The sequence below is a fragment of the Clinocottus analis genome, unplaced genomic scaffold, assembly GCF_023055335.1.
Source record: "Clinocottus analis isolate CAN_PGR_092001 unplaced genomic scaffold, fCliAna1.0.p SCAF_19, whole genome shotgun sequence".
NCBI lineage: Eukaryota > Metazoa > Chordata > Actinopteri > Perciformes > Cottidae > Clinocottus > Clinocottus analis.
In genome coordinates, this window is record NW_027175920.1 from 3691775 (window position 1) to 3716154 (window position 24380).

Here is a 24380-nt window from a genome sequence, read left to right on the forward strand (position 1 = left end):
CTCTGACAATCTTCCCTGCGTTCAATTTCGCTCCCTTGGCCTGAATTCATACCCTTTTCTCATAACTCTCTCTCTCTCTCTCTCTCTCTCTTTTTCTGCAAGACTCTCTACTCCCATCTCCCATTCCTCCTCATCGCCTCACCTGCTGTCATATGGCCGGTTCCGGCCCGGTGGTTCCACCCTCCTCGGTCACAGCTCTTGCTCCCTGCTTTCTGCACATTTCCTCTCCCATCGATTCCCAGTCTCTACATCCATACAGTCCGATAGACCTGTCTGCAGCTCTGCTTCTTCCCACCTCTTCCCTTCACCCCTTTGATTTTCTCCCTGACCTTCCTCCATACTACTTCCATTTTCACACAGAAAATGTTAGTTTTTTTAATAAAAGAAAATATTATTATTATTTTTTGTTTCACAAGCAGCCTCATCTTGTCCTTGTCCTTTTTTTTTTTCTTCGATATCCACATTACCTACCACTCTCTTTTTCATTTTCACCGTCTTATTCTCTCCTCACCAAGGATAAACTTACCTAAACTCATTCAACAAGCCTTTTTATTTCAATAGTTTAGCCACATTTTTATCTGCCATAAATCTTTATGAGGGTACTTTTCTAACACACATCATAGTAACTACTAAGTGATATAACCTAGATGACGATTGACCTTTTCAAGGAAAAAAAATCACAACATAAAGGTATTTTAAGTAAAAGTTTTATCGCCCAATATAACTGATAATCATATTGTCAGTGATTGATGGGTTATTTCTGACTTTAAAACTTTTCACACCATACCATCTGTCTTCAGTCGCTCATCTCTTTGGCATTATTCGATGTTCTCAAGCCAAAAAGCGAATGAGAAAGCTGTCATTATGACTGTATTTTGCATCATGACATATTATTTATTTTTCACAAAATGTTGCGGGATGGTGACTGTGATCAGCCAGCTTACTCATCTCTATTGTGAGTTGAGCAATAATTCCCAATTACTACACAAGCTGCCAAAGTGTTATTCTCGCCCTTTTCCTCTGCGCCCTCCCGCCATGTCATTCTCACCTCTCTCACAGGACCGTCCCAGGTATCCCGTCCCAGAGCAGTCGCAGACGTAGCGGTTCCAGCCCTCCCTGCAGACGCCGTTGTGCTGGCAAGGATTGGACAGGCACTGCTTGGGCGGCTCTTTCGAGCACGAGGGCTTCACCCCCACCGCTCTCTGGGCCTCGGCCAGTCGCCGGATGTCTTTGCTCTGCCCGTCCACAAACAGGTCTCTGATGCAGCCAACGTAACCGTAATTCAACAGAGCCGTCCACACCTGAGGAAGACGTCACCAGTGTTGAGCAGTTTCACATGAAGGAAAGGAATTTGACCACATTTTGCGGCAATTGGTTGGAAAATTAAGTCATATCAAATCAAGTAGCTTCTTCAACACACATTGAATATATAGGGTTAGAGGTACTTAGTATATTAAACTGCAACTAAGGATTATTTTCCGAATTAATTAATCATTGTTTGCTCTATAAAAGCAAAAGAAAGTCCAAAATCCTCTTTACTCTTACTATATATGACAAATTCCACCATTTCAGAAGCTGAAACCAGAACTTTGGAAGATGACTTAACGGTTAGTTTTCTGTCGAGTCATTAATCAATTAATTAACTGACACACACACACGCACACACACCTCTGTAGGGAAAATGAGTCCAGCGCGGTCTTCCGGTAGTCCTCCGAGGTACAAAGTCTCATCCAGGTCCAGGATCTCGCTGTCACCCGGAGCCGTGTACGCTGTTCTCACACTGTTCACGGAGATGGTTCCTGGAGACGTCAAATCAACTTCAGTGATCATGATGACCTTCAATGTGAACGTCCTCATCACCACCACCACCATTATGACTACCATCATCATCTTTATCATCATCATCCTTCCCCCCGTCTTTCTACTCCTCCTTCATCATCACCACCACTCATTACTTCTCTAATCAGGAGCAATAGAATGAAACTTCACTGGCCATACTCATCGGTTAGCTGCTTTTAGTCCATGCAGGGTTAAAAGTGCTATGTCCAACATTTTTTCTCCAATAAATAATTAATCATCTCTTTTTAGACGTTGGAACAGTTACAGTAAACGAACAAGAGCCCCACTGAGAAGATTGTCAGCTGCTGCTACTGCGGGTTTTCTCGACAGTAATTAACACTGGCATGAAAACTATAATTATATCGGTATTAGGATGAAAAACATTAAAAATCCTGATGCTGTACATTTGGCTCATATATTCAAACGACCATGATAGAATACATATGAGAAGGAACAACAATAGGCATTGTGTGAGTATGTTTTATGCATCAACCCACAGGAAGCATGGCTAGCAGCATGAAAAAGAAGTGTGTCAGTGTTATCGTAATACCACATTATAATGAATTTGATAGTGCTACTGTATATCAATTGTGTTAAAACTGGTTTGCATAGGACCCTTACAGCCCAGTTTGAATCAAATTCAGACACCAGACAGGTGGCAACAGCCGCTTGGCCTCGCTAGCCTCGTGCTTACTATAAAATGCTGAAGTACAAACTCGCCTACTCATAATCCTCCACCTCCTCCATTTCACCCTCGGTGGTCAGGGTTAGCGTGAGAGCTGAGAGAGCTGTGAGTGTACCTGAGCGTCCGTCCCTCTGGAAGTCCACATGATACCATTCTCCGTCGTTGACCTTTCTGTCCATAGCCTTGGTCTTGGTGGTTCCCGAGCCCATGTCCAGCAGCAGGTACAGGTGCCCATCTAGCATCTCAATGGCGAAGAAATCCACCTGCAAGTCAAACACACAAGGTATTAATATTCTGAATAAAGCAGACATGTTGATGGCTGTCAATATATAGCTGCACATTACAATAAGGTGATTGGGGTTAGAGTTTAACAATTTATAATCAGGTTCTTTGTGCCATCCCTTTTAATTGTAGTAAAGACTAGGATGCACTTTTGACAACTACATTGGACTTGTGAGGATTGTGGATTCCTATATTATCTTAATTCTGGAGATCCAACCCAATTTGAAATTCAGGGACAATCAGGCTTTCAACCATGTAATATTTTAGATTTTCAGTGCATAAAGGTTTTGCTTTCAATTGCCAAATTTACCAAAATAATAAAACATGCTATTCAATTTTGTACAGATATTCAGATATTCAGAGTCAAATACCTACATTCCCATCAGCCTTAGCTGGACATTGGGTGTAGTGCTAATTAGCAAATGTTGGCATACTAACACATCAAACTAAGATGATGAACATGATTAACATTGTGATATCAGCATGCTCGCGTTGTCATCGTGAACAATGCTGATCTTCTTCACATTTAGCTCAAAGCATTACTGTGCCTAATATATATCTATTTTTCACCTTGAGTGTAGGAGGCGTGCGTGGATCCTTGCGTTGCTGCTGCCGCGGTTTGCCATGGCTGAAAAGCATCAACCCATTTGGCTCTGTGGTCCGGAAGTCAAACGAGATCGATCCGGCTTTCTTCGCTGACCACTTGCTCAGTGCCACGAAGGACTCGGGGGTGTCAAAGGTCACGGGGTCCAGCGTGGCCACACTCTCGCACTTAAAGGACACCACCCCACTTACCTGCGGCAGGAAGAAGAAAAACAAAAAATCTTTAGGGGTTCAAGCTTTTAAAAAATGCTGTGTTAAACTGATGCCCAGTGAACATCAAGACCAAAATGGTTCCTTTGTAGCCTGGGATTGAAATGAAGCCAGTTGTTTCCAGGTGTAAACGGACTAAAAGATCAAAGCTTGGGGCTACCTCTCGAAAATATAATCCCATTTACTTAAAATTCCTACAGTACAAATATCACAGAGCCTGACAAGAGGCCAAAATGATCTCTGTGCTCAGTATAAAAGAGGATAATGTTGTACATGATGTTGAAAGTACTTACCTCAATCTTTGGGTCTCTCTGTTTAGCCAGTCGAGACAGCTCCAACCTTACATCATTGTTCTTGTACACCACCTTGAGATGATTTAAGGGAAAAGAATGACACCTTAATTCGCCTTTGGATTAAAAAAAAGGAGCCTTTTGTTAAATGTACCGTACTGTATTTAAATATTGTGTCAGAGAATTGGAATATTGTCTTTTTTTCTTTATTTAACCTTTGAGACAAGCAAAAATAACAAGACACACTTTGATCAACCTTTTTAGAAGTCAGAAAAAAAGAGAATGCTGAAAAGATAAAGAGGGAACAAGGCACCTAAAATATGACCAGACATCCATTAATCTTTCAACTCAGATAACATCTTTTTTAAAGTGTTTTTATATGAAAGTGACAACCTTAAAAGCAGCGAGTCACTCCAGCCTCATCTCAACTCCTATTCGTCCGTGCCACTTGCAGAAACACTTTAACTCTCTCTCTCTCTCTCTCTCTCTCTCTCTCTCTCTCTCCTCTGCCCTTTTCTGTTTCTCTCTCTTTCCTTTCCCTGACACAGTACGCTCTCTGACTGAGCAGCAGAGAGTGTAAAGAGTGTGCTTGTGCCGAGCATTTTGATGTTGAGAGAGACGGGCGCACACAGGCTCGGCTTTATTAATCCAGACCTCTTTCTATGACCTGTGAGCAACTCTGCAACATCACAAAATGTCCTCGCTGTACTGGCTTTTCACCTCTGTTTTAAATTTATTTGTATATCATGTGCTTTTGTGTCTGTGTGTAGGGCAATGAGTGCAATTCTTCAATAAAAGTGCTGCAAATGTGCGAAATGGTGTTAACGCATGTGTGAGTGTATGTGTGAGTGTGTCTGCGCCGCACCAAATGCACAAAATTGTTCCAGCCACGTTCGCTCATGCGCGTGATTCACTGCATACATCTTAATTTGCTCACACGGATTATCATATCATCGTATTAAATATGTAAATGTGCCAGTGGAGGGTTCACTATGACAGCGGCAGCCTCGTTTAAACGCCATCAGTCTTAATGAAGCAACACAGAGCGCATTCACCACTGATACAGATAGCTCTCTGTTTGGCACATCATCTGTCGGCTTGTTTGGTTGTTTGTTTATGCCTCTGCGTGAGTCTGTGTGACTGAAAGGAAGACTCAGGCTGTGTGTGTATATAATGGGTGTGACGATGTGTTTGTGAGTGTTGCTGTTGTATCAGGTGCTGTGTGTGCATATGTGAGTTTATTTGGGCTTGAATATTTTTGTCTGTGTGTGCTTTGGTGAGGATAATTGTTCATTCCAGCACATGTATGCGCATGCACACGTCTGTGTGCACTAAAATCGTGTTCATGCGTATGTGTAAGTGCATTAGTGCGTTTTCCTCACTGTGTCATGCAAGTTTTTTTGTTGTTGTAGTGTTGTGGCCCATTTCAAGAACAGCGGATGGATGGAGCATCTCTGTGGCGTAGCTAATTAGCATGTTAGTGCTTAGTGCTGTATCGTCTCCCTCAACGACACTCATCACTGATTCTCTCTGATGCTGGGGAGGGTGTGTGCCAAGTGGACGCATTGGTGTGTACGTGTGTGTGTGTGTGCACACTTTATAAGATAATGTGTGTCAAATGTTGGCGTGATGTGTGACGGGAAGGAAGAAATAAAGTAAGAAAGTAAGAGAAAAAGAAGATATGAGAGTTTTCAAACTTGAAAGTATGAAAAAAAATCTCTGCTGCATGAGTGTATGAACTAATTAAATATTTCTATTCAATCTCTTTCAGTCGAATTACATTGTGAAGAAATGATCACGTACAGATTATATCAGCAGCTCATTCAGTCTAAATTCTCTCTAATTAAATAATTCTGAGCAAATTGTAGTTCACAGTCAGATATAGAGCAGTATGACTAATCTCTGTGATTTTGCAAACATTTGCCTTTTTGCAGTATACGGGGAAAACTAATCTAGTGCTAGTTTGTCTAACGTGTCATTTGCGTGCATCACGCAAACATCCCACCTCTTTGAGACAGCCCATGAAGTTATTGCTGACTGGAGAACCGGGCAGGTCGGCGGTGCTGGGGCTCCCTCCCACGTAGAAGAAGTCGTCAGAGCCCAGCATGGTGTAGTCCTCCTGCGTGTAGCCCGTGGTGGTCAGGATGCCGTCCACAGAGATGGTCACCTACACAACAAAGCACAGGGAAAGGACACGCTATATACTCACACCAAAAGCAGCGCTAAGCGCTAGCTAGGCGCTGACCAGCCAAATTAGCCCCCGTTACTCTGGTAACCAATGTATATGCATTGTGGTGGGAAGAAGGCCTGATTGGTTTGGGAAATTGGCTACTTGTGTTGTTGGGACATTGTTTTGGTGTGGATCAGTGCTAATTGTGTGGTGTCATGGAGTAGTGCTGCCTCTCACCTTTGCTGGTATTACTGACATTAGCAATATGTTGCTATTTACTGCCAAATGGCACTCGCTCACTCTGCTCACAGGTAGTAAAACACTCAGTAGCCCCTTCTACCTCTTGTGCACTCTAACAGGGACCAGACCATGTGGTCTGCCTGCTTCAATCTGTCTCAGTCTATTGCTTAGAATAACAAACTAGATCCTGTAAGTGATTAACAAAGATTCACTGATCCCCGAAGCTTCAGTGCCACCACTGGTGGCCGGTGAGTCTTCGCACCCAAACTTCAAAACAAGTCTGTCATTCTGTCCCTGCATTGCACCGACTTTCCTAAACAGACTAAACCAACATGATTTGTGCAACGTTGCATTAAAAGGCGATCTACATCTTCTATGTCCGCTAATTCAACCTTGACATTAAACGTTTTCCTCCCTATGTGTCTGCCACAGACTCTAAGCCATTTTATCTTTGAAGTGGAAGATGCAGAATGACTTCCTAATATACTAACAAATTGCCTTAATGCTCCACCTAAAGTGAACCTGATGCTGGTACTCTTATAATCTAACCAGCCCATTCTGCTGCATAATAGCCTGTATGGGGCTTTTAGCCTGCACTGGTTCCTGTTCCTGTCACACATAAGTCAAAGTTAGTGGTATGTTATCACCCTGATATTCTACAGTACATTACTGACCATGTTCAACTGCCCATAAAGGTTGTGAGTTTTTTATTTTCCATCTACAGTAAGGCTCCTCTCACTGAAGGTGCTTATCATTGCCGGGCAAACTCGCCCAGCCAGGCAGGTGTTAGTAAAGTCTCCGCAGGCTTCATCGTGCTTTTCAGTAGGTGTTAGTACTATATACTTGTTAGTAGATGTTAGTTGTTGCACTGCTGGCAGCCACAGTAGTGCTACTTGTGTCAGGCCAAGCTGTGTTGGGTTACTGAGGTTAGGGTTAATGGTGTCAATGCTGTTAGTAGTTGTAATGATATGTTATGTTTGCTGTGTTGTACGGGTGAGTTGTGATGATGGTGTTAGTTGGTTAGTTTATGGTCTGGGGGAGGTTTGTTAGATCAGCGAGTCCGAATGATATGACACGTGAACAAACACACACACATATTGATGTACACGCACGCACAGGTGTTAGATGGGTTAGGGCTCATTCCACATGTACACATACGAACATACATGTGTATATATATATATATATATATATATATATATATATATATATATATATATATATATATAAAGACATGCAGCCTGTTCCTCTCTCTGCATGCAACCTCTGGCAAAGAGGAGGACACAGGAGATACAAAAACTGAGGACAGGATGAATCAGTGGCACCATGAAGAGCATGCAGTGGCAGAGTGGAGGAATGAAAATCCAAATAAGAAAAAGAGAGATAAAAAAAAGTTGGGAGAAGGAAACTCTCTATCCATTTTATGGACCAATCAGAGAGAGGAAGGGTTTCTGAGTCACGCCATGCATGAAGGGGGGTGCTCGCCATTTGCGTGCAGGTGAGGGATGAGCCAATCAGTACACGCCTACATGTCATTCACAGAGAGATGGGGTGAAAAAAACGGTAGAGAAAGGGGAAGGGGGGGGGTTTAAAGAGAAAAAAAAGTGGTTGGCAAGGAGGGGGGCGGGGCTTTTTAAGCGTAAAAGATTACCAACCGCATTTATCCTTTTAGTGGTTTAGTTTTGAAGTCTATGGTTCAAAAGGAAATAGACACGGGGCAAACCCAAACTAAGAAACAATTAGAATGATATCTACCGAACAATGGAGTTTGTTTACCATAGCGTGTCCAATGCCTGAGTGCTTTGTAGGAGAGGGGGAGAAAGGAAAGCAAAAAACTGTGAACAGAACAACTTCGGGAACAAAAAAAGGAAAGCTAGAAGGCCTCTGGTGTGGTTAGTAGGTTGGTTGGAGTGGTTTCGCTAGGAGAAGGGCACAGGTTAGGTTAGTAAAATGAATCATTCCATGGATGGTGGTTAGTTAGTTTCACTAGCAGGTTAGTAAAGTTAGTACAAACAGGCAAACGGTAGAGGCAGGGCACAGGTAGGTGACAAGCACCTGAGTGCTAGTGACCCTCAATGTTCTCTAGTTCACACTCTCACACCCTCACACACTCACACACAACACACACACAGACACACACAATTGAAAAATCACTCACCTATAGCTGAAAGCAGTGCTGGTCTGGTGGTTAACCCACTGTAAACTAAGACCAAAACCTCAGGTATTTTCTTCCTACCGCAGCATCACTGCAGATGGTCAACAGACCTCTGACCGTAGCTTCTACATTAATTAGTTTCTTGCTGCAGACTAAAGTCTTTCCTGCTGCCCACAGCCCCTGAAACATCTGCAGCCGTCACTGTGGTTCACCAAAGTCAGATAAATACTGAAACTATTTAACAAGGAATTATAAATAACGTTGCCACTAAGAACCATTTTCATTTCTGACTAATTAGTTTCAAAATAATAATAATTTCGTCAGTACACATTCTCGTTTGGTCCAACAAAATGTCCCAAAACCCAAAGATATTCAATTTACAACATAAAAAAACGAGGAAAACTGAAACTCCTTACATAATAGACGAGATGAAACAAGCAAATGGTTGACAAATTTTGCTTGATAAAAGACTCATCAAAATTATCAATTTACCACTGATTTCCAATAATTTCATCACTGACGGAAATCCAAGCATGCGTCCAGCCACTCCTTATTCTACAACTTGCCATCTTTTTTTATCCCTCCCTATGACCATCTGCGTCTTTCTTCTCCAAGGCTTATCAATATCCATCCTCTTTTATATCTCCTCTCCTCTCCCGTTTGCTCGGCCGCTCCCTCCTCCACCTCCTGTCTGTCTGGTTACCTGTCTCAGGTTGCGGGTGACCTTGACGTCGTGCCAGGAGTTGTCGTTGAACTTGCCGTTGACGGGCTCCACCAAGGCCTCGAAGGCCCCGGAGCCGAGGTTGATGACAAGTGACACGGCTCCGTTCTTCAGTGCTAGGTTGACGTAGTCGGCTGACTTGCCGGTATGAAGCATCAGGCCGTTGCGTTGCAGCGTCTTGAAGGAGAGCGTGATTTCATCGCTGCTAGACTGGATGGGGTTGGGCGACAAGTCGTAGCAGAAGTACTCAGAGCCCTTGAAGGTGGCGACATACTCCTCGCGAGCTGAGACAGGAAGGGAGAGGCGGAAGAGGGAAACAGGGAGGAAGAACAAAGAAGTGTGGAACCATTAAACTCTTGTTGAACATTATTATAATGATGACTACAGTATCCAAGCTACATTGCTTCTTCCCACACTGCTCAAAGATGATAAAATGGTGGGTGTTCATCAGAGCCAGCCGAGTAAAACAAAGCTCTGCTGGGCCTGGTAAAATTTGATTTGGATGTGCGGTACAAAACATATTGTTCAAGATGCCGAAAATGTTGTTATTGTCAAGCAAAGCCGCACTGATGCCAGCACTTGGAAGAGACACTTCCTTCCATACCTCTAATCGTACATGGAGTGGTGTGTAAACAAGCTTTGATCACTCATGTGGGTTGGAGATTAAACAGTGTGGATGTGAGAGAGACAGTCGTGAGTCTGTAGCGTTCCAAACTCGTTATGAAACCTGCCATCCTCCCTTGTGAGAGAACAGCTGTGCTGGCAGTCCGAAGTGTTGTGGTCTTGTTTGACAACATGGCTCATTTCGTGATGTTCGTCAAAAGCCAGAATGTGTATGTCTGCGTATGTATGTATGTATGTATGTATGTATGTATGTATGCGCGGTAGCAGTAGAGGTCGGAAAAGGTTTTCCGAGAAGAATGAAGATGGCGAACGGCAGCCTGTAAGCGTCGTGGCAGCCGAAGCGGGCGGGAATGGCCAATTACAATTCAGAATAAGAAGCAGACAGCCAATGGCTACTTACCTTGCACACACTGAGTGACCCCCAAGGACACTAGACCAAGGTTTTGCAATCCATCATCCTTAAGCTCACACTCTCTTATCTACTCTCTCACGCCTATTCTCACAGATATACACAGTCTTACTTGGAAGCCAGCAGAGGAACAAATATGCACACCTACACACACATCTGCGAACAAATGATCATACTATTGTGCTGGCATGCAAAAGCAGGGACAACATTATCTGTCTCCTTCCCCCCCTAAGCGTCACCCTTCCTCCGCATCCGCTCTACCACTCTCTTCACCACCATCCCTATAGCTCTCACACCTCTCGTTAAGCTTCACGCCACCATTCACGCCGCGCCTAGTTGGCCTCCTTTTCTCTGCTTCGTGGAGCCTCTGGCATAAACTTGTAGTTCACTATAATGAGGAGAACAGAGGGGAATTTAACGCACGCACACTAGGTCAGGCTGGAGATGACAGACACTTGGTGAGGAACCGCTGGAGTGGATGGGGAGGGAATGATGGGGGGCAGGGGGCTGCCACATAATGAATAGACTGAAGTGTAATAGGTTATTAAGGTAGTGAGAGGCAGAGAGAAAAGCGCTGAAATGGAATTGGCCGCACTTGAGTGAATATAACACGGGGAGAATAATGAGAAGGAAAAAGTGAGAATATATCACAATTCAAAGAGCAATCGTGGCAAATTGTCTTTCTTTGCTTCTGTTGCATGAAAAAAAAAGTGCGAATGCCAGTATATGAGTGAGAAACAACAAGTTGTATGCCAGCATGTGTGTGAGTTCCCCCTAGTGTGCAATGCCTTCGCTCCCAGCATGTTAATTAAGTGTGTGTGTGTGCATGCCTAAAAAAAAAAAAATAAATAAAAATAAGTGTGTGGAACTTGTATTCAAGTATGTGAATGTGTGCGAAAAAATATAGGCTTTTTTATGTGTGCATGAAATGTGCGGCAGGGGTGTGGGTGGGTGCTGGTCTCTGTAAATATTGGTGTATTGCTGTCAGAAAAGCTATTACCAACTCAGGGCCTCGGGCTAGTCTTTACTGAGAGGAACGAGAGCGAGGAGAAGGAGGGGGACACACAAAAAACACAAGCAGACTCACACACACGGAAAGAACAGCCACAAATGCGAACACAAGCAGACACGTAGACAAATGTAGATGAGGTGGCGGAGTGAGCCAAGTTGTTCACAATGAGAACACACGCAGCCGTCCAGCAGCATTCTAGCTGTAATTTACAGAGGTGCCATTAGGTTTCAGTGTGCCGCGCCGCCATTCTGTTGCTAATTTACAGACGTGTCATTAGACCAGACAGGAGCACATAAAGCATCTGCATCGATCTGGATGCTCTGGCCCGCAACAACAACAATGGGCGCACACACACACACACACGCACACACACATACACATCAGGCACCGAAATGCATATTTGGTGCCGCAAACACGACGAAGAACACGTGTCTGGCGCACAAACACACGCAGGAACACGCAGACATACGCATGCTCTCAGGTGGGCAGGTTGGAGTGGATCTGTTGTAGCTCAGATTAATGGAGTGAGTCAGTATTAGCTCAGAGTAAACAGTGAGACAGACACTGACATACACACCACATGTCACACTTCATCCTGTGGAGAGCACTGTCGATCAAAGCAGGCGAGGAGGGTGATGAAGGAATACAAAGGAAGGGAATAGGAAATCAGAGGAAAAGACTGGAAATCTCTCAAGCCACAATTAATTTCCTTTGGAAGTTTTTTAAAGACTATTACATGTTTCGTATGGCCCTTGTCGTTTTCTTTCTACTGGTTGTTTGACTAATGGTTTCTCGTGGGCTGACTGCGTGGTTGTAAGTTAAATCTCTGACTGTAAATGTTTTTCATTGCTCTAAATTCAAACAACACCTTGATCTTAATGACATCAAGCGATTAAATAAAGGACTCTCTCAAGTTGGGCTTCTTTCTTTTACTGTGGATATTTTAAAGCTTTATTATTTCCTGTGTTTCATGCCTTGTGTTGTTGTTTCTTGATTATTCCTTGTTGTCGTCTGATTCTTGGTTGTCTGACTGTGTAGTAACAGCTTATTAAATATTGCTGTCTGTGAGGTTGTACGTGAGATCTGACCATAGTTCTGGTTCGTTGGTAAATTGATAGAAGATTGATTGACAACACCCGTAAGAATCAATTGACTGACATTTGTAAAGCAAAAATACAGGTAACAAAGAAAAACCCCCCAGCAATTTCTTAGCTAATATGCTCAAGCTTTTAAAATATGAGAAATTGCTGCATTTTAGTTTTATAGATAGATTTTGGACAGTTAGTATGACTAAACAATACATCTGAACAGACCATTTCGGGTTCTGGGAAATGCAGATTTTTTTCTCTCCACAATTTGTCTCGTTGAAGCCTCATTTGGCTGAAAAGGTTTTTCTTTTTCTTACGTCTGGCTTGAAAAAGAGATCTTGAGCTCAATGAGATGATCTGATTTTAAATTGAGTTATGAAAAGAAAGTAATGAAGGAGAGAAAAGCAGGAGAAGAAGGAAAGCAAAGGAGGGAGAGAGGAAAATGTGTCAGAAATAAACGCAGAACTAGAACGGGAAAGAAAAAATGAACGAGTAACTATATGGAGGCTACAGTGGGAACAGGCATGTAAAGATGGAGGAGGATTGACATTAGACTATCATTAAACTACTAGTTTGATGAATAAAGCAGCATGTGGAGAGGAAGGGAGGAAGGAGGGAGCGAGTGAATAACTGATCTGATGGTTTCCGCTACTGGGACCAGCTGGAACTGATCCGCCCCCCCGACTATCAAACACACAACATCACTCGGATTGCTCTGTGTGCATACGACAAGTGTGTGTGTGTCTGTGTGTGTTATATGGCTTTGTCTGTTCTCATGGGTTTCCTCCTCAACATTTTACACACTAATTTGTCATTTCCATGGCAACCCTGTGTTACAGGGGTTCAGTAAACGCGAATGTGTTCGTGCATGTGTGTTTCAGGGAGAGAGAGGGGGGGGAGAAGGAGGGTGACAGAGAGAGAGAGAGAGAGAGAGAGAGAGAGAGAGAGAGAGAGAGAGAGAGAGAGAGAGAGAGAGAGAGAAGAGTGATTGAGTGAACAGTACATTATCATGGACAGCTGTACTGAATCAAAATGGCGGATGGAGGCTGGGAGCACATCAGGGGAGCCTACATTATACAGCACCTGATAGAGGGAACAGGGTGGAAAAGATGCAGGGTAGAGAAAAAGAGAAAGATGCATAAGGGGGACTTGAAAGAGGAAGGGATAAAGAAAAGAGGGGGAGACGGAGAGACTCATTGAGATGGGTGACACAAAATGGAAGAGAAAGAGGTAGAGGAGTAGAAAGAGAGACAAGGAAAGGGAGTGGCAGAGAGCGAGGGATGGATGGCGAGAGAGAAGGAAAGAGAGAAAAATGCTGGTGTATCTAAATCCTAGTGTAGCAAGCCTCAATCATGGCAGCCCTGTCATTCTGGAGATAGCACACTGCAATTCCCCTGCACCTCGTTTTTAGCCCACCATGCAGTTCTGCTATCAGCTCCTCTCAGACTGTCCACACACGCAAATGCACACACACACACACACAGACTCATATACACGGCATAAACTCAAACATCCTGCATGAAGGCATCTCTCCTTAATAACAGACAGGTGGATTAACTATGCACTCATACGGTATACAGATAGATGACCAGTGTGAGAAATGTATGCAAATGCATGCTAACATATGCATAGTCTCTACATTAAGTTAAAGTGTGAAAATCCACACAGCCAAGTTCACTAAAGGCTACGACTGCTGTTTCCATCTCTATTTGGTGATATACAGCATCTGGCGTTGAAACCGATTGGGCTATCACATCACAGCCAAGGGAGCAATACTGTAGAGGAGGATATTACTGTCAGGACACTAGTGACAGATTGTCTGTCTGCAACGTCGAGCTCTCATTCCTTGTTTTGTTGTTGTTGTTAAAATGAAGGCATTCATTTCCAACACAAGACACTGTTTAAACACACAGCCTTGACAATTGTTTTCATAATGCATTAATGTATCAATTATTTAATGTATTAATATATTCATTATTGTTCTTGGTTAATTAATTAATTGTGTCATCAAATGTCGGCCATTTTTTCTTGGAAAATGTCAATCGAGTATCGAGGTTGTTCATTTTTTGGCTTCAACAAAAATATACTCAACACCAAATGTTTCCAAGAGTCCACTGTGACGTCATCAAAACCCAAATATATTCAATTTATAGGGGGGAAAAAATCAAAGAGGCTTGTGTAAGAAACAATATTACTGCTTAAATATGTTTCTGAAGCAGATATGGTCTTTTCTAAGTGAATTTATTTTAGAGACAAATAGAACGTAATGTAATATATTTCATCGTCAAACCCTTTAAATGTAATTTTAAGGAAAAACAATGACCAGCCCACTTCCTGCCATTATGCTCAATCTTGTATTTCTTTTCCTTTTTTATTTCTTTTATCTACTCGTCTCCCTCTCCGTCTGCAGCTTGAATTCGGCCTTCTCTCTGGTACCCAGGGAAACCGTCTTGTTTCCATGACAATGTCTGCAGGCAGAACAGTGTATTTGTCTTAAGCTGGATAAGATCAGAGTCAGTTTCATCCGTGTCACACACACACAAAAACACACACACACCCACACAGGCCTACACAAAAGCACATGTACATACATTACGGCACATATGCACGGCGAAGACTACACAGCGCTGACAAACACAGACACACACACGCTGAGGAAATAAACGTTTGTACATACAGGCAGTGAAATAAACCCACGCAGACAAATAACGATGCCCAGATTTGCATACATGTAAATCCACACACACACACACTGCACACACACACCTAATAAAACCCCTTCCAGCAGCTTGTTAACAAATGTGCATAAAGACCTCTTCTTCATGAAGGTAATATTGGCTTTTTAATGAACGCCGCGGCCATTTTCCACGTCGTATAGTTATTCCAGACAAGCACCACAAGTAAACGAGTGCTTGTGCGCGGGGCAACGCCCGTCAGTGCAAAATGTGTGCGTTCCTGTTCACGTGTTTGTTCTTGTTTTTTGGCAAACAGCAAAGAAATGAACTTCAAATGCCAGATGGGGTACTGGAGTGAATCGCCAATTGGGCCACTACTCTCGGCACCCGCTCGCAGACACAATGGAAAGTGCGAGAACAGGTAGGAGACAATTGGAGCACCGGCTTGCCTGTTTCTTTCTAAAAAAAGGGAGAGAGTGTGTGTGTATGTGTGTGAGCGTGAGGTATCTGCATCACTCATGAATACCATCCTGGCTGATGCGAGACTGTGTCAAGTCGGGGAGCCCAAGGAGAGATGCAGCACCCCTGCTGAGGAACGCTGCAGTCTTATCTCCCTTCCTGTCTCCCTCTGCGTCTCCGACCTTCTCTTTCCACCTCTCCTTACCCACTTTGTGAAACGCGTTGCTATCTTTCCTCACCATCGCTTTTCAACACTCCTTCACCTTATCCCTCCCACCCCTCCTCCCGCAGCCCCCTCACACACTCGCAGCCAGCCTCCCCGCTCTATCTTTTTTCCCTTCATCCTCTGTAAATAGGGAGTCCGTTTGATGTCTTTATTTTTAGGGTGATTACAGGGCGCATCGGCTTTGTGTGTTTCATATTAGCGGTGCGGTGGATGTGCGAATATGTTAATGCTTACTTGCTAACAGGATGGTAATTGCATACAATTACTAGTAAATGTATACATTTACTATTGGGATCGCTTCACATTTCCCATGGTGAGTTCTGTAACCGTGCATCTCCCTGATAATTTGGAGGTAGAGCGCTGTATGTGGTGCTGTGGCTTTCATTACAAGAGCTGCATGGGTGTTAAGCATTAATGAGTGTTGTAGTTGAGAACGGTAATGGGTGTTAGTAGCAGAGAGGAGATGCAGAATTAGTACTATTAGTGCGAAGAGTATATCCTGAAGAATTTTGCATTTTGCAGTAAAAACTTTGTTTCAATTGCTTTATCACTGCTAATGGCCAGAGGGGGCACAACTTAGTTTCAACAGTTTGTTTTTTTTGTTATTTATTCACAGCTCAAGATGAGGCCATCAGGAGCCAAATTCATGCCAGTCAGTCAGGCAGCCAGCCAATCACCAGACACTTGCCTCTTAACACTGAGCGGCTCTCTCTCACCTCGAGTCGAGTGCTGCTCACTTGTACGTCTTGCGATAATTATGTAAGCAGTACAACTAGACTGTCAAATATCTTTTATTGACAAAAACACAGTGCATTCCAGTATTTAATTTGAGATAATTTAACTTGTAGACAACTGGCGAATGCGAACTAATTATTTTTGGTGATTTTATACCAGGGTAACATTTATGTAATACACAAAAGATTCACTTGAAAAAGCACTGATCAAATGATGTGATTCACAGTTGATTCACTACACCTGCAGGCACACACACAAGGCAACTGCCCTCATTGCTTTGCCTCACTAGCAGTAAAGTATTTAATTCATCTGTAAAATTTGGCTAAAATTGTTGAGTTTATAAAATGTCAGAATAAAGTAAAAAATATTCGAGGTTGCCAGAGCCCAAGATGACATTTTGAAAATACCAAAAATGAACTAACATATTATTTCTTTTAGCTCTGATGAATAGTCAATTAATCGATTTGACAAAATTATCAGCAACTATTTTCATTATCGACTAAACAATATTTATAGATTTGATGCTTTTCTTTTTGGGGGTTTGACTGTTCGCCAGAGAAACAAGATTACATCAACTTCAACTGTGGGAAATGATAACAAGCATTTTTCTCTGATTTCTGTTATTTATTAAGCAAAATAAGTTGATTGACTTGGCAAAATCATCAATTATGAAACTAATCAAAATATATTATGAAACATTTTAAAAGCAAGAAAACTTCACAACTGAGAATATGGCATCAGAAGAAGAGACTATATGTTTATTTTTTTTTATCATTAATCAAAATTATTGGTAATTATTTTTTTTTCCACAATAATCCACAATTTATAGAGAAAGCCCAGTAGTGTCTCAGATAAATTGAAAAACTCTATTAAATATAAAAAAGAATTACACAAGAAAATTCTAGTAAATCTGTTTTCTAAATTGGTTTCAGTGCTTGTACTTTATTAAAGAAGAATCACTCCTAGTGTGATTTATTATTAGGACTGTTAGATCATGATGAGTAAGAGGTAGGAGACATGCTGTACTTTGCTGGTACCGACTGGTTCCTCTTGTCTTGGCGTCTGCTACCACTTCCAACCTCGCATATGGTGGAGTCAGCACGACGCCCGTCCTCTGCGAAGTGTGTAGTGTGTGTGTTATTGTGAGATAAGCACGCACATGTGTATATCTGTGACAGAACGAGAGCGAGGTGGAGGAACAATAAAAAAGACGTAATTTTAAGAAAAACCCAAAGTGTGACACTGAACATGTGTGTGTGTGTGCAGTGAAGTGTTCGTGTGTGACTGTGTTTTTGCCATAAGACAATGTGTTAAAATGAGCCGCTTTGATTGCCGACGCTTTATGAGTCACAAGTGATGACTCACAATCCACCTCCCCTGAACATACACTCATGCACTCACACAAGACACACGCACACCTCGTTCTCTGTCCTGCCTTCATCCACTGACCGTGAAGAATATGTGCAGGCAGCCTTACTCATGCATATTTACACTGAACACACACTCACTCACCTACTCAACGGGCACTCTCTAAAGGTTATTGTGTGTGTGTGTGTGTGTGTGTGTGGCTGTTCGTCCGGCCGTTCGCGTAAGTGCGCGTGTAAAGGTCACTTCAAGCGAGGCTGACCACTTGTCTATGCCGCGCACAGATTGTTGGATAGATATCGAAAACACTTGGACATTCACACAAACAGTTGTTATTAACCGCACAACCCGCCTCACACAGCTCAAAATAATTATAGAAATATCATAAACGAGCATTGCTGCCAATTACGTCCAGCCGCTCCTCAATCCTATTCAGGACCTACAATCACTCATTCACCCAGAACCCTTCACGGTCTATTCTTGGCCAGACAGAGAGAAGAGAAAAGGGCAAAATCTGCTACTTGGCTTTAAGCACATTTTCCATCCAGATTATTGCTGCTCAATACTTTTCAAAAAAAGAAAAGAAAATCCATTTCCCCTCTCTTCCTTTGGCTGCTCGATACTTATGAAAATCCAATTTGGCTCCCTCTTTTCTTTCTTCCCTCCACAATTCATGCATTTTCACCCACTCAAAGTGATTAGTGATCTGTGGGTATCGTTTCCAGGGAGGAGGATAGCTGTGTTTTATGAAGGAGGGGAAAGGTCCAGGGCTTCCCATCAGGACTGACGTCCCTTACAGAATGACTGGGCTGGAAGGGCAGACGGGAGCACCGCTGTCCCTTTGCAGATACAGGCAGTTGCTCTACATCACAGCAGCGAAGACGACTCACTTTATCTCTCCCTCGCTTCCTCTTTCCCTCTCTACTCGCTCTATCATTCATTCCTTTAGCTCTTCTCTCACAGTCTCTTTTTCTCAATTTCTTCGACGCGCGCGCACACACACACACACACACACACACACACACACACACACACAAAAGCATGCACACACTCACGCAGACACAAGCTATATATCTTTCTAAGGCAACCCTCCCCACACCCAATCCTCCCCCTCAAAGAAACTCATTTCAGCTTTGCGGGCTCCTCAAAAAGCCTCTTTACGCTGAGCTAACCTAAGCTAGGCTCCGTCTGCACCATTTGACAGCCTTTACTCCTCAGTATGCAGAGCGAAAACACACTGGCACAAACACACATACAGTTCATGCAAAAGACTTCAAAGGTTTAAAAGAAAAAAAAGAAAAAATCAGCTACAGTCCTAGATTCAGTCTATCACAATCCAAACATCCGTAAAAAGCAAGTGCGTCCACTATACACAAATACGCTCAATACATTGTGTAATAATGCGGGAAACATATGTTAATACATGTCGGTCCTTAAGTAGGTGATTTAAAATGCTGAGCATAAGCCAGATGAAGCAATTAAATTTTCACTGCCACCTGGATGATTCATGCCCGACATTTCAGGCAGAAACTCCAGCACCAGGAGCTTATTTAGCAATCAAAACATAACAAAAATGCTCACATAGAAATATACTTGTCCGAATAGAGATGTCTCAGTGTAATAGGTGGATGCAGACACAATTTGTGGGCTATTCAAGATATTTCTATACTCCAGCTTGGATGAACATTTCATTAAATAGCACGTTTCAGCGAATACATGGCGGCCCTGTCACAATGGGAGACAGCCGCCATCATGTCCTCTCTCATCCAATCAAAGAGCACAAAAGACGCAGATCAGCTTGTCACGATCAGGCCTGTCTTTATGTGGGTCAATCAGTGTATTCATCAGCGTCATGCAGAGCCGACCGATCCAGCAACACCTACCTTCAGATTTTGAAAAGCACCGTAGGCCGGAGCGCCGCTTCATTCGCACAAATGCACGCACGCTTCAGTATGAGCACGCTCGCACACACATGCACCAATAGCTTACCTTACCAAAAATGACACATTCCAATTGTATGGCAACTGAAAATGAGAACTTGAAGCCGATTGGCTCTAACGGTCTGCGTTACCATACATAAAAGAGCCTGTCAATACATTAAACTTCAAAACCATCCAGAACAGCCCATTAGTCATACACAAAAAAAAAATCAGGGAGGGGAGGGGGTACCTCTGAGTTTTCCTAAATTCACAGAGGGCAGGAATGAAGAAGGAAAAAGGGAGAAAGAAGGCAAGGAGAAAGAGGTGGGATTGTGAGTTTTGTTGACCATTGGAACAATTTTTTAAAGGCAGACCATGGGCACTTGTTTTGGGGCTGTTATCAAAAAACACTGGACAACTTGGGGTTTGAGGTATACCACCATACACAGGAACTTCTGTTCAGAATCACACATGCTTGCCATGAACAGGAGCCCATGTGAGCACGAGCGACAGCAGAGCAAGACATGCTGTAAGCCGATAAAAAGCCATGGATGAATGTGGGAGCGTTCGTGTGAAAACTGCCACAGTCATTGATTTAAACCATGACGTAAAAGCGCACATGCACATGTTATGTATGTATGCATCACGCATGCACACTCCAAACGCTCTCATCCTCTCGATCAAACTCTTACACACAGATGAGAAAAAATGGAATGAGGTGGAAGAGTAAAGACCAATTCAAACCATCCATAGAGTCAGTCGGTCAGTCAGCCCTTCGCTCCATTTCCATGACCTGGAGATCTGCCAAGTGTAACCCAGCCAAGCACCGTCAAGCCGCAGCCATCTTAACCCTCGCTTTACTCCCTTCCACATCAGCAGCCATGATTGTGGTGTATATATCCCAGCAGAAGTTGCTCTCAGGCAAAAAAATTCTTTAGGGCCATATTTCATTCATCATTATGTGATTGCTCCACTGCAAATTCATAAATCGTCCATTTCAGTTTAAATTAAAACTGAAGTTTTTGATGAGACCAAATGGGACAGTTTTCAAGAAATCTCAATTACCGGGGGAAAAAAAAAACTGACCTTAGTTCAGTGCCTAGAGAGACAACTTCCTCCCGCGCCAGGTGGTGATGAAGTGGGGGAGGGATACAGGGAGTAGTGAGTGTGGGGGTGAGGAGGTAGGGTGTGATGGTATAGCAGAAGACAACAGGAAGTGAGGTAAGAGGAGGCCATACCTTGGTCGCCAATCATCAGGTGTGCCAGACCTTAAAGGAAGACAAGAGCACAGTCAGCACAGCAAAGGATCATGGGGTGTGATGTGTGTATGTGTGTGTGTCTGTGTGTGTGTGTATGTATGTGTGTGCATGCGCGCGTGCATGTGTCAGCATATATGTGTTTTCTAAAACAGGAGTTAGTCAATGACATGCTGGTGAAGGGTAGAGTCTTCTGCGTAAAAGTGTGTGTGCATGTGTGTGTACGAGTCCTCTAAATTATTCAAAATGTCTAAAAAAACTTGCTTACTCATCCTCGGCTGCGATCCTACGCACAAACAGGTACGCACACAGACGTCTGCACACAGCCAGTGCGGTGTTTGTGTGGGCCTACAGTATGTCTTTGTAACCTTGAGGCAAGATGGTTGCACATGGGATGTGGAACTTACCAGATGTCAGCAACCAACCCCTACATACCTACACAGACCGACATACATTTACACTGTCTACCTTGGGCCGTGTTTCCGAAATAGACGATGTAACGAGAACATGAAGGCCAGAAAGAAGAATAAAAAAGGACGAGAAAAAGGTAGAAGTGGAGAGAGATAGTGGAGATCAATTGTGATGTTAAGATGATGAATGAGCTAGAGAAATGTGTATTTAAGAATAAATGTAAGAACTTGGAAAAGCCTGGATCAAATAGAGGAGCAAAGAAAGAGATGTTTGAATAAAAAGCAGGAAGGGAAACTTAAATATAGACAGACATAGGAGGAAGTGAGAGAACGACAGATAGAAAGACAGATAGATAGAAGTGCAACCTACCTGGAGTGTAGCTGTGCTCTGCAAAGGTGTCGCGGCCGGGCGAGGAGAGAGAGAGACAGACATTCATTAACATGCATGCCAAGCCCTCGGGTTACCATGGCTACTTACTGTACATGCACACCCGTCCAGGGTTACCGTGGTAACACACATGCAAAAGTCCACGCAAACGACATAATGGATACCATGCTGCACTGGTAGCCAAAACAGAGCTTTGTCTATAAATATATTTGTTTACGCACACAGCCGCATTATAATAAATGCACAATCTCTCCATATGACTCTGCATGTGTGTACAGGTACACTTACGTAAGGGCAGACACACATACCCACCCGCACTTGTAGATACAGAGGGTGGAGGAGGTGTGGGGCAAAAATATACTTTCCTACCTGTATGTTTGGATTCAAGAGCCGTTTTACCCCAGAACTTACCTTGCAGCCGCTTTCTCTGCCCAGAGCCCCCCGACAGACAGCATGCAACACACACATACACACACACACACACACACACAAACACACCGGCACATTCAGTCTCACAACCTCTCCCTCACTCTCTGTCGTTCACACTCACATCGAATAGGGCAGTACACATGATGTGAAATAGCAGGAAAATATAAAATATGTAGGGGTGGATTAGCAGTGCAGGAAGATGAGGGACATGCGTGGTTTAATACTGAGACAGAGAGTGTGTGTGTGTGTGTGTGTGTGTGTGTGTGTGTTTATCTGTTTGCATGTGAATGAGAGCATGTGTGTGTGTATTCTCAGCTCTGTGCTCATCTGAGTGTTTCCTTGCCTCTGCCCTTGTGCTACTAGCATAGCAGAAACAGGTGGAGCCATTAGCATGCTAAGAGCAATTTGCCCTCAAGGACAATGCGAGTCAGGCCAGGCCTAACAAGCCAGGTTCACTCTGCCTTCACTGGAGGGCAAAATGTCTGAAACATTAATTACATGAATACATAGCCCCGCCCGAACTTTCCTCACTATATCTTATATCATGTTACTCCAAAACTGATTGATATTGTTGTGCTTTGGAACAAAACCCTTTGCTCAAACTGTTATGAAAGATGTAATATAGCGTCTTTCAGAGGTGAAAGGAAATGCTTGCTTTGTCACAAATCTGCAAAAGTATCAGTGTGAGTAAAAGTGGAACATAAGGGAGCCTTGAAGATATTGTGTAATGGTAAATGTGTACGGAAACTAAGACTGCCACATTCAAAATACTCATTTCTGGCTTCAAACACGGTCCTACGGATCAATTTTTCCTCCAGCAGAGCATACTCTTTCTGGATTAAAGTTTCATAACGGACTACTTTTTTCTAAGATGTAGAGGGTTATAATTTCATTTTAAAGCATTATTGTACCGCTTCAGTGAGGTTGCTGGGTTCAAAATTACACATTCATTTCAAGGTACCATATCAGAGGTAACCTTAACACCAGCTGTGCCTGACAAAACAATTGCACAGGACTCCTGTGGTCATAAATGGTCCTCATTTCTAAAGAGGCAGCTATGGCTCTATTGTATATAATTAATGAAATCACCTGAGATGCATGCATAGTATTTTTTTCTTCATTCAAAGTGGGATTTTTTTTTACTGAGCTTTTATTTCCAACTCCCTATGCCAGCCATTGAATTTCTCTCAGAGACAACCTTTGAATTCTTTTCTCCAGGGCGCCTTAGTGCACCTGAGGAGAGATTTATTACAACATACTTGAAGTTGTTATGAGTTACTCACTGGTAGGGATATTGATGCATGGATATTAGCTCAGCCCGCTGATCCTGTGGTCCGAAATATTCCACCGAGCCAGTGATTTGTCAGAAAGAACATAGCACTAATAATTTTAAACTGTCCACATCTGCTCGATTCCCTTCTCAGACCTCTCTGTATCTCTGAACTAATTTCAGAGAACAAGGTCCATGATTCAAAGAGGTCTGAGATAAGAACCAGGCATCGGAAATACTCTATAAGTTTTGATTAACTGGCCCCATTTGCTGTTGTTTATTTCTGTCTGAAACTCTGCCGGTTGACTGGAATAGCTGCTTCCCTTTGTTCCCTTTCCCGGGCCAATGTCCATGAATTACCCTTACCAGTGAGTTACCGAAGGATAGACACGAAAGTAACCTTTTAGAACCAGCCATTAAGCTACTCTCAATCTCCACCATCATATATCTCATACTCTAAACCCTACAGCCGTTTCTACCTAAACTCTGAAATGGGAATCTGAGAAGCCAATGGAGAATATAAGCAAAATGCATTCTGGTACGGCTTCATCATTTCATATGGTAGCAAATTACTACAACCAAATAAAGTACTGCTGCTCACCCAATGCACCTCCATTCGAGCAGACCTCCTAACTGGAACCATTTTATGAGACTACTATTACTAACACCGGCCACTATCGCCAAGATAAAAAAAGATATTTCAGCACTTGTTCTACTCACCATCACTTGGCATCACTCACAATTGAAATATGACTCAGTCTAGGAATATAAAACAGACCCTTAAAAGGTATAAGTAGCCTCTTGTTGAGCGACAAAGTGCCAGTCCAAAGCAGGTAGTGTATTGTGTCTATTAAGAGCCTTTATGTAAAATGTCTGCATCTCCCATTTAGCCTGTAGAACTTCGCTGATATTAGGCACCT

The 24380-nt window shown here is 43.0% G+C and overlaps 1 protein-coding gene across 14 annotated transcripts in view; it reads right to left on the minus strand.

Annotated features, from left to right (window-relative positions):
- Positions 1–24380, minus strand: part of LOC137789202 (neurexin-1a-like) — a 54148-nt gene that overhangs the window by 24037 nt on the left and 5731 nt on the right. For 5 of the 14 annotated variants that reach the window (XM_068582513.1, XM_068582507.1, XM_068582510.1 and 2 more), the window contains exons 3-12: positions 21744–21761; positions 20946–20975; positions 9178–9479; positions 8096–8119; positions 5915–6076; positions 3913–3984; positions 3377–3601; positions 2640–2787; positions 1669–1799; positions 1049–1301 (exon numbers count right to left, since the gene is read on the minus strand). In XM_068582513.1, the coding sequence (XP_068438614.1) occupies positions 1049–1301; positions 1669–1799; positions 2640–2787; positions 3377–3601; positions 3913–3984; positions 5915–6076; positions 8096–8119; positions 9178–9479; positions 20946–20975; positions 21744–21761 (1365 nt within the window). The remainder of the gene's footprint in view (positions 1–1048; positions 1302–1668; positions 1800–2639; positions 2788–3376; positions 3602–3912; positions 3985–5914; positions 6077–8095; positions 8120–9177; positions 9480–20945; positions 20976–21743; positions 21762–24380) is intronic. The other 9 variants (XM_068582517.1, XM_068582516.1, XM_068582509.1 and 6 more) reach the window with 5 other exon arrangements.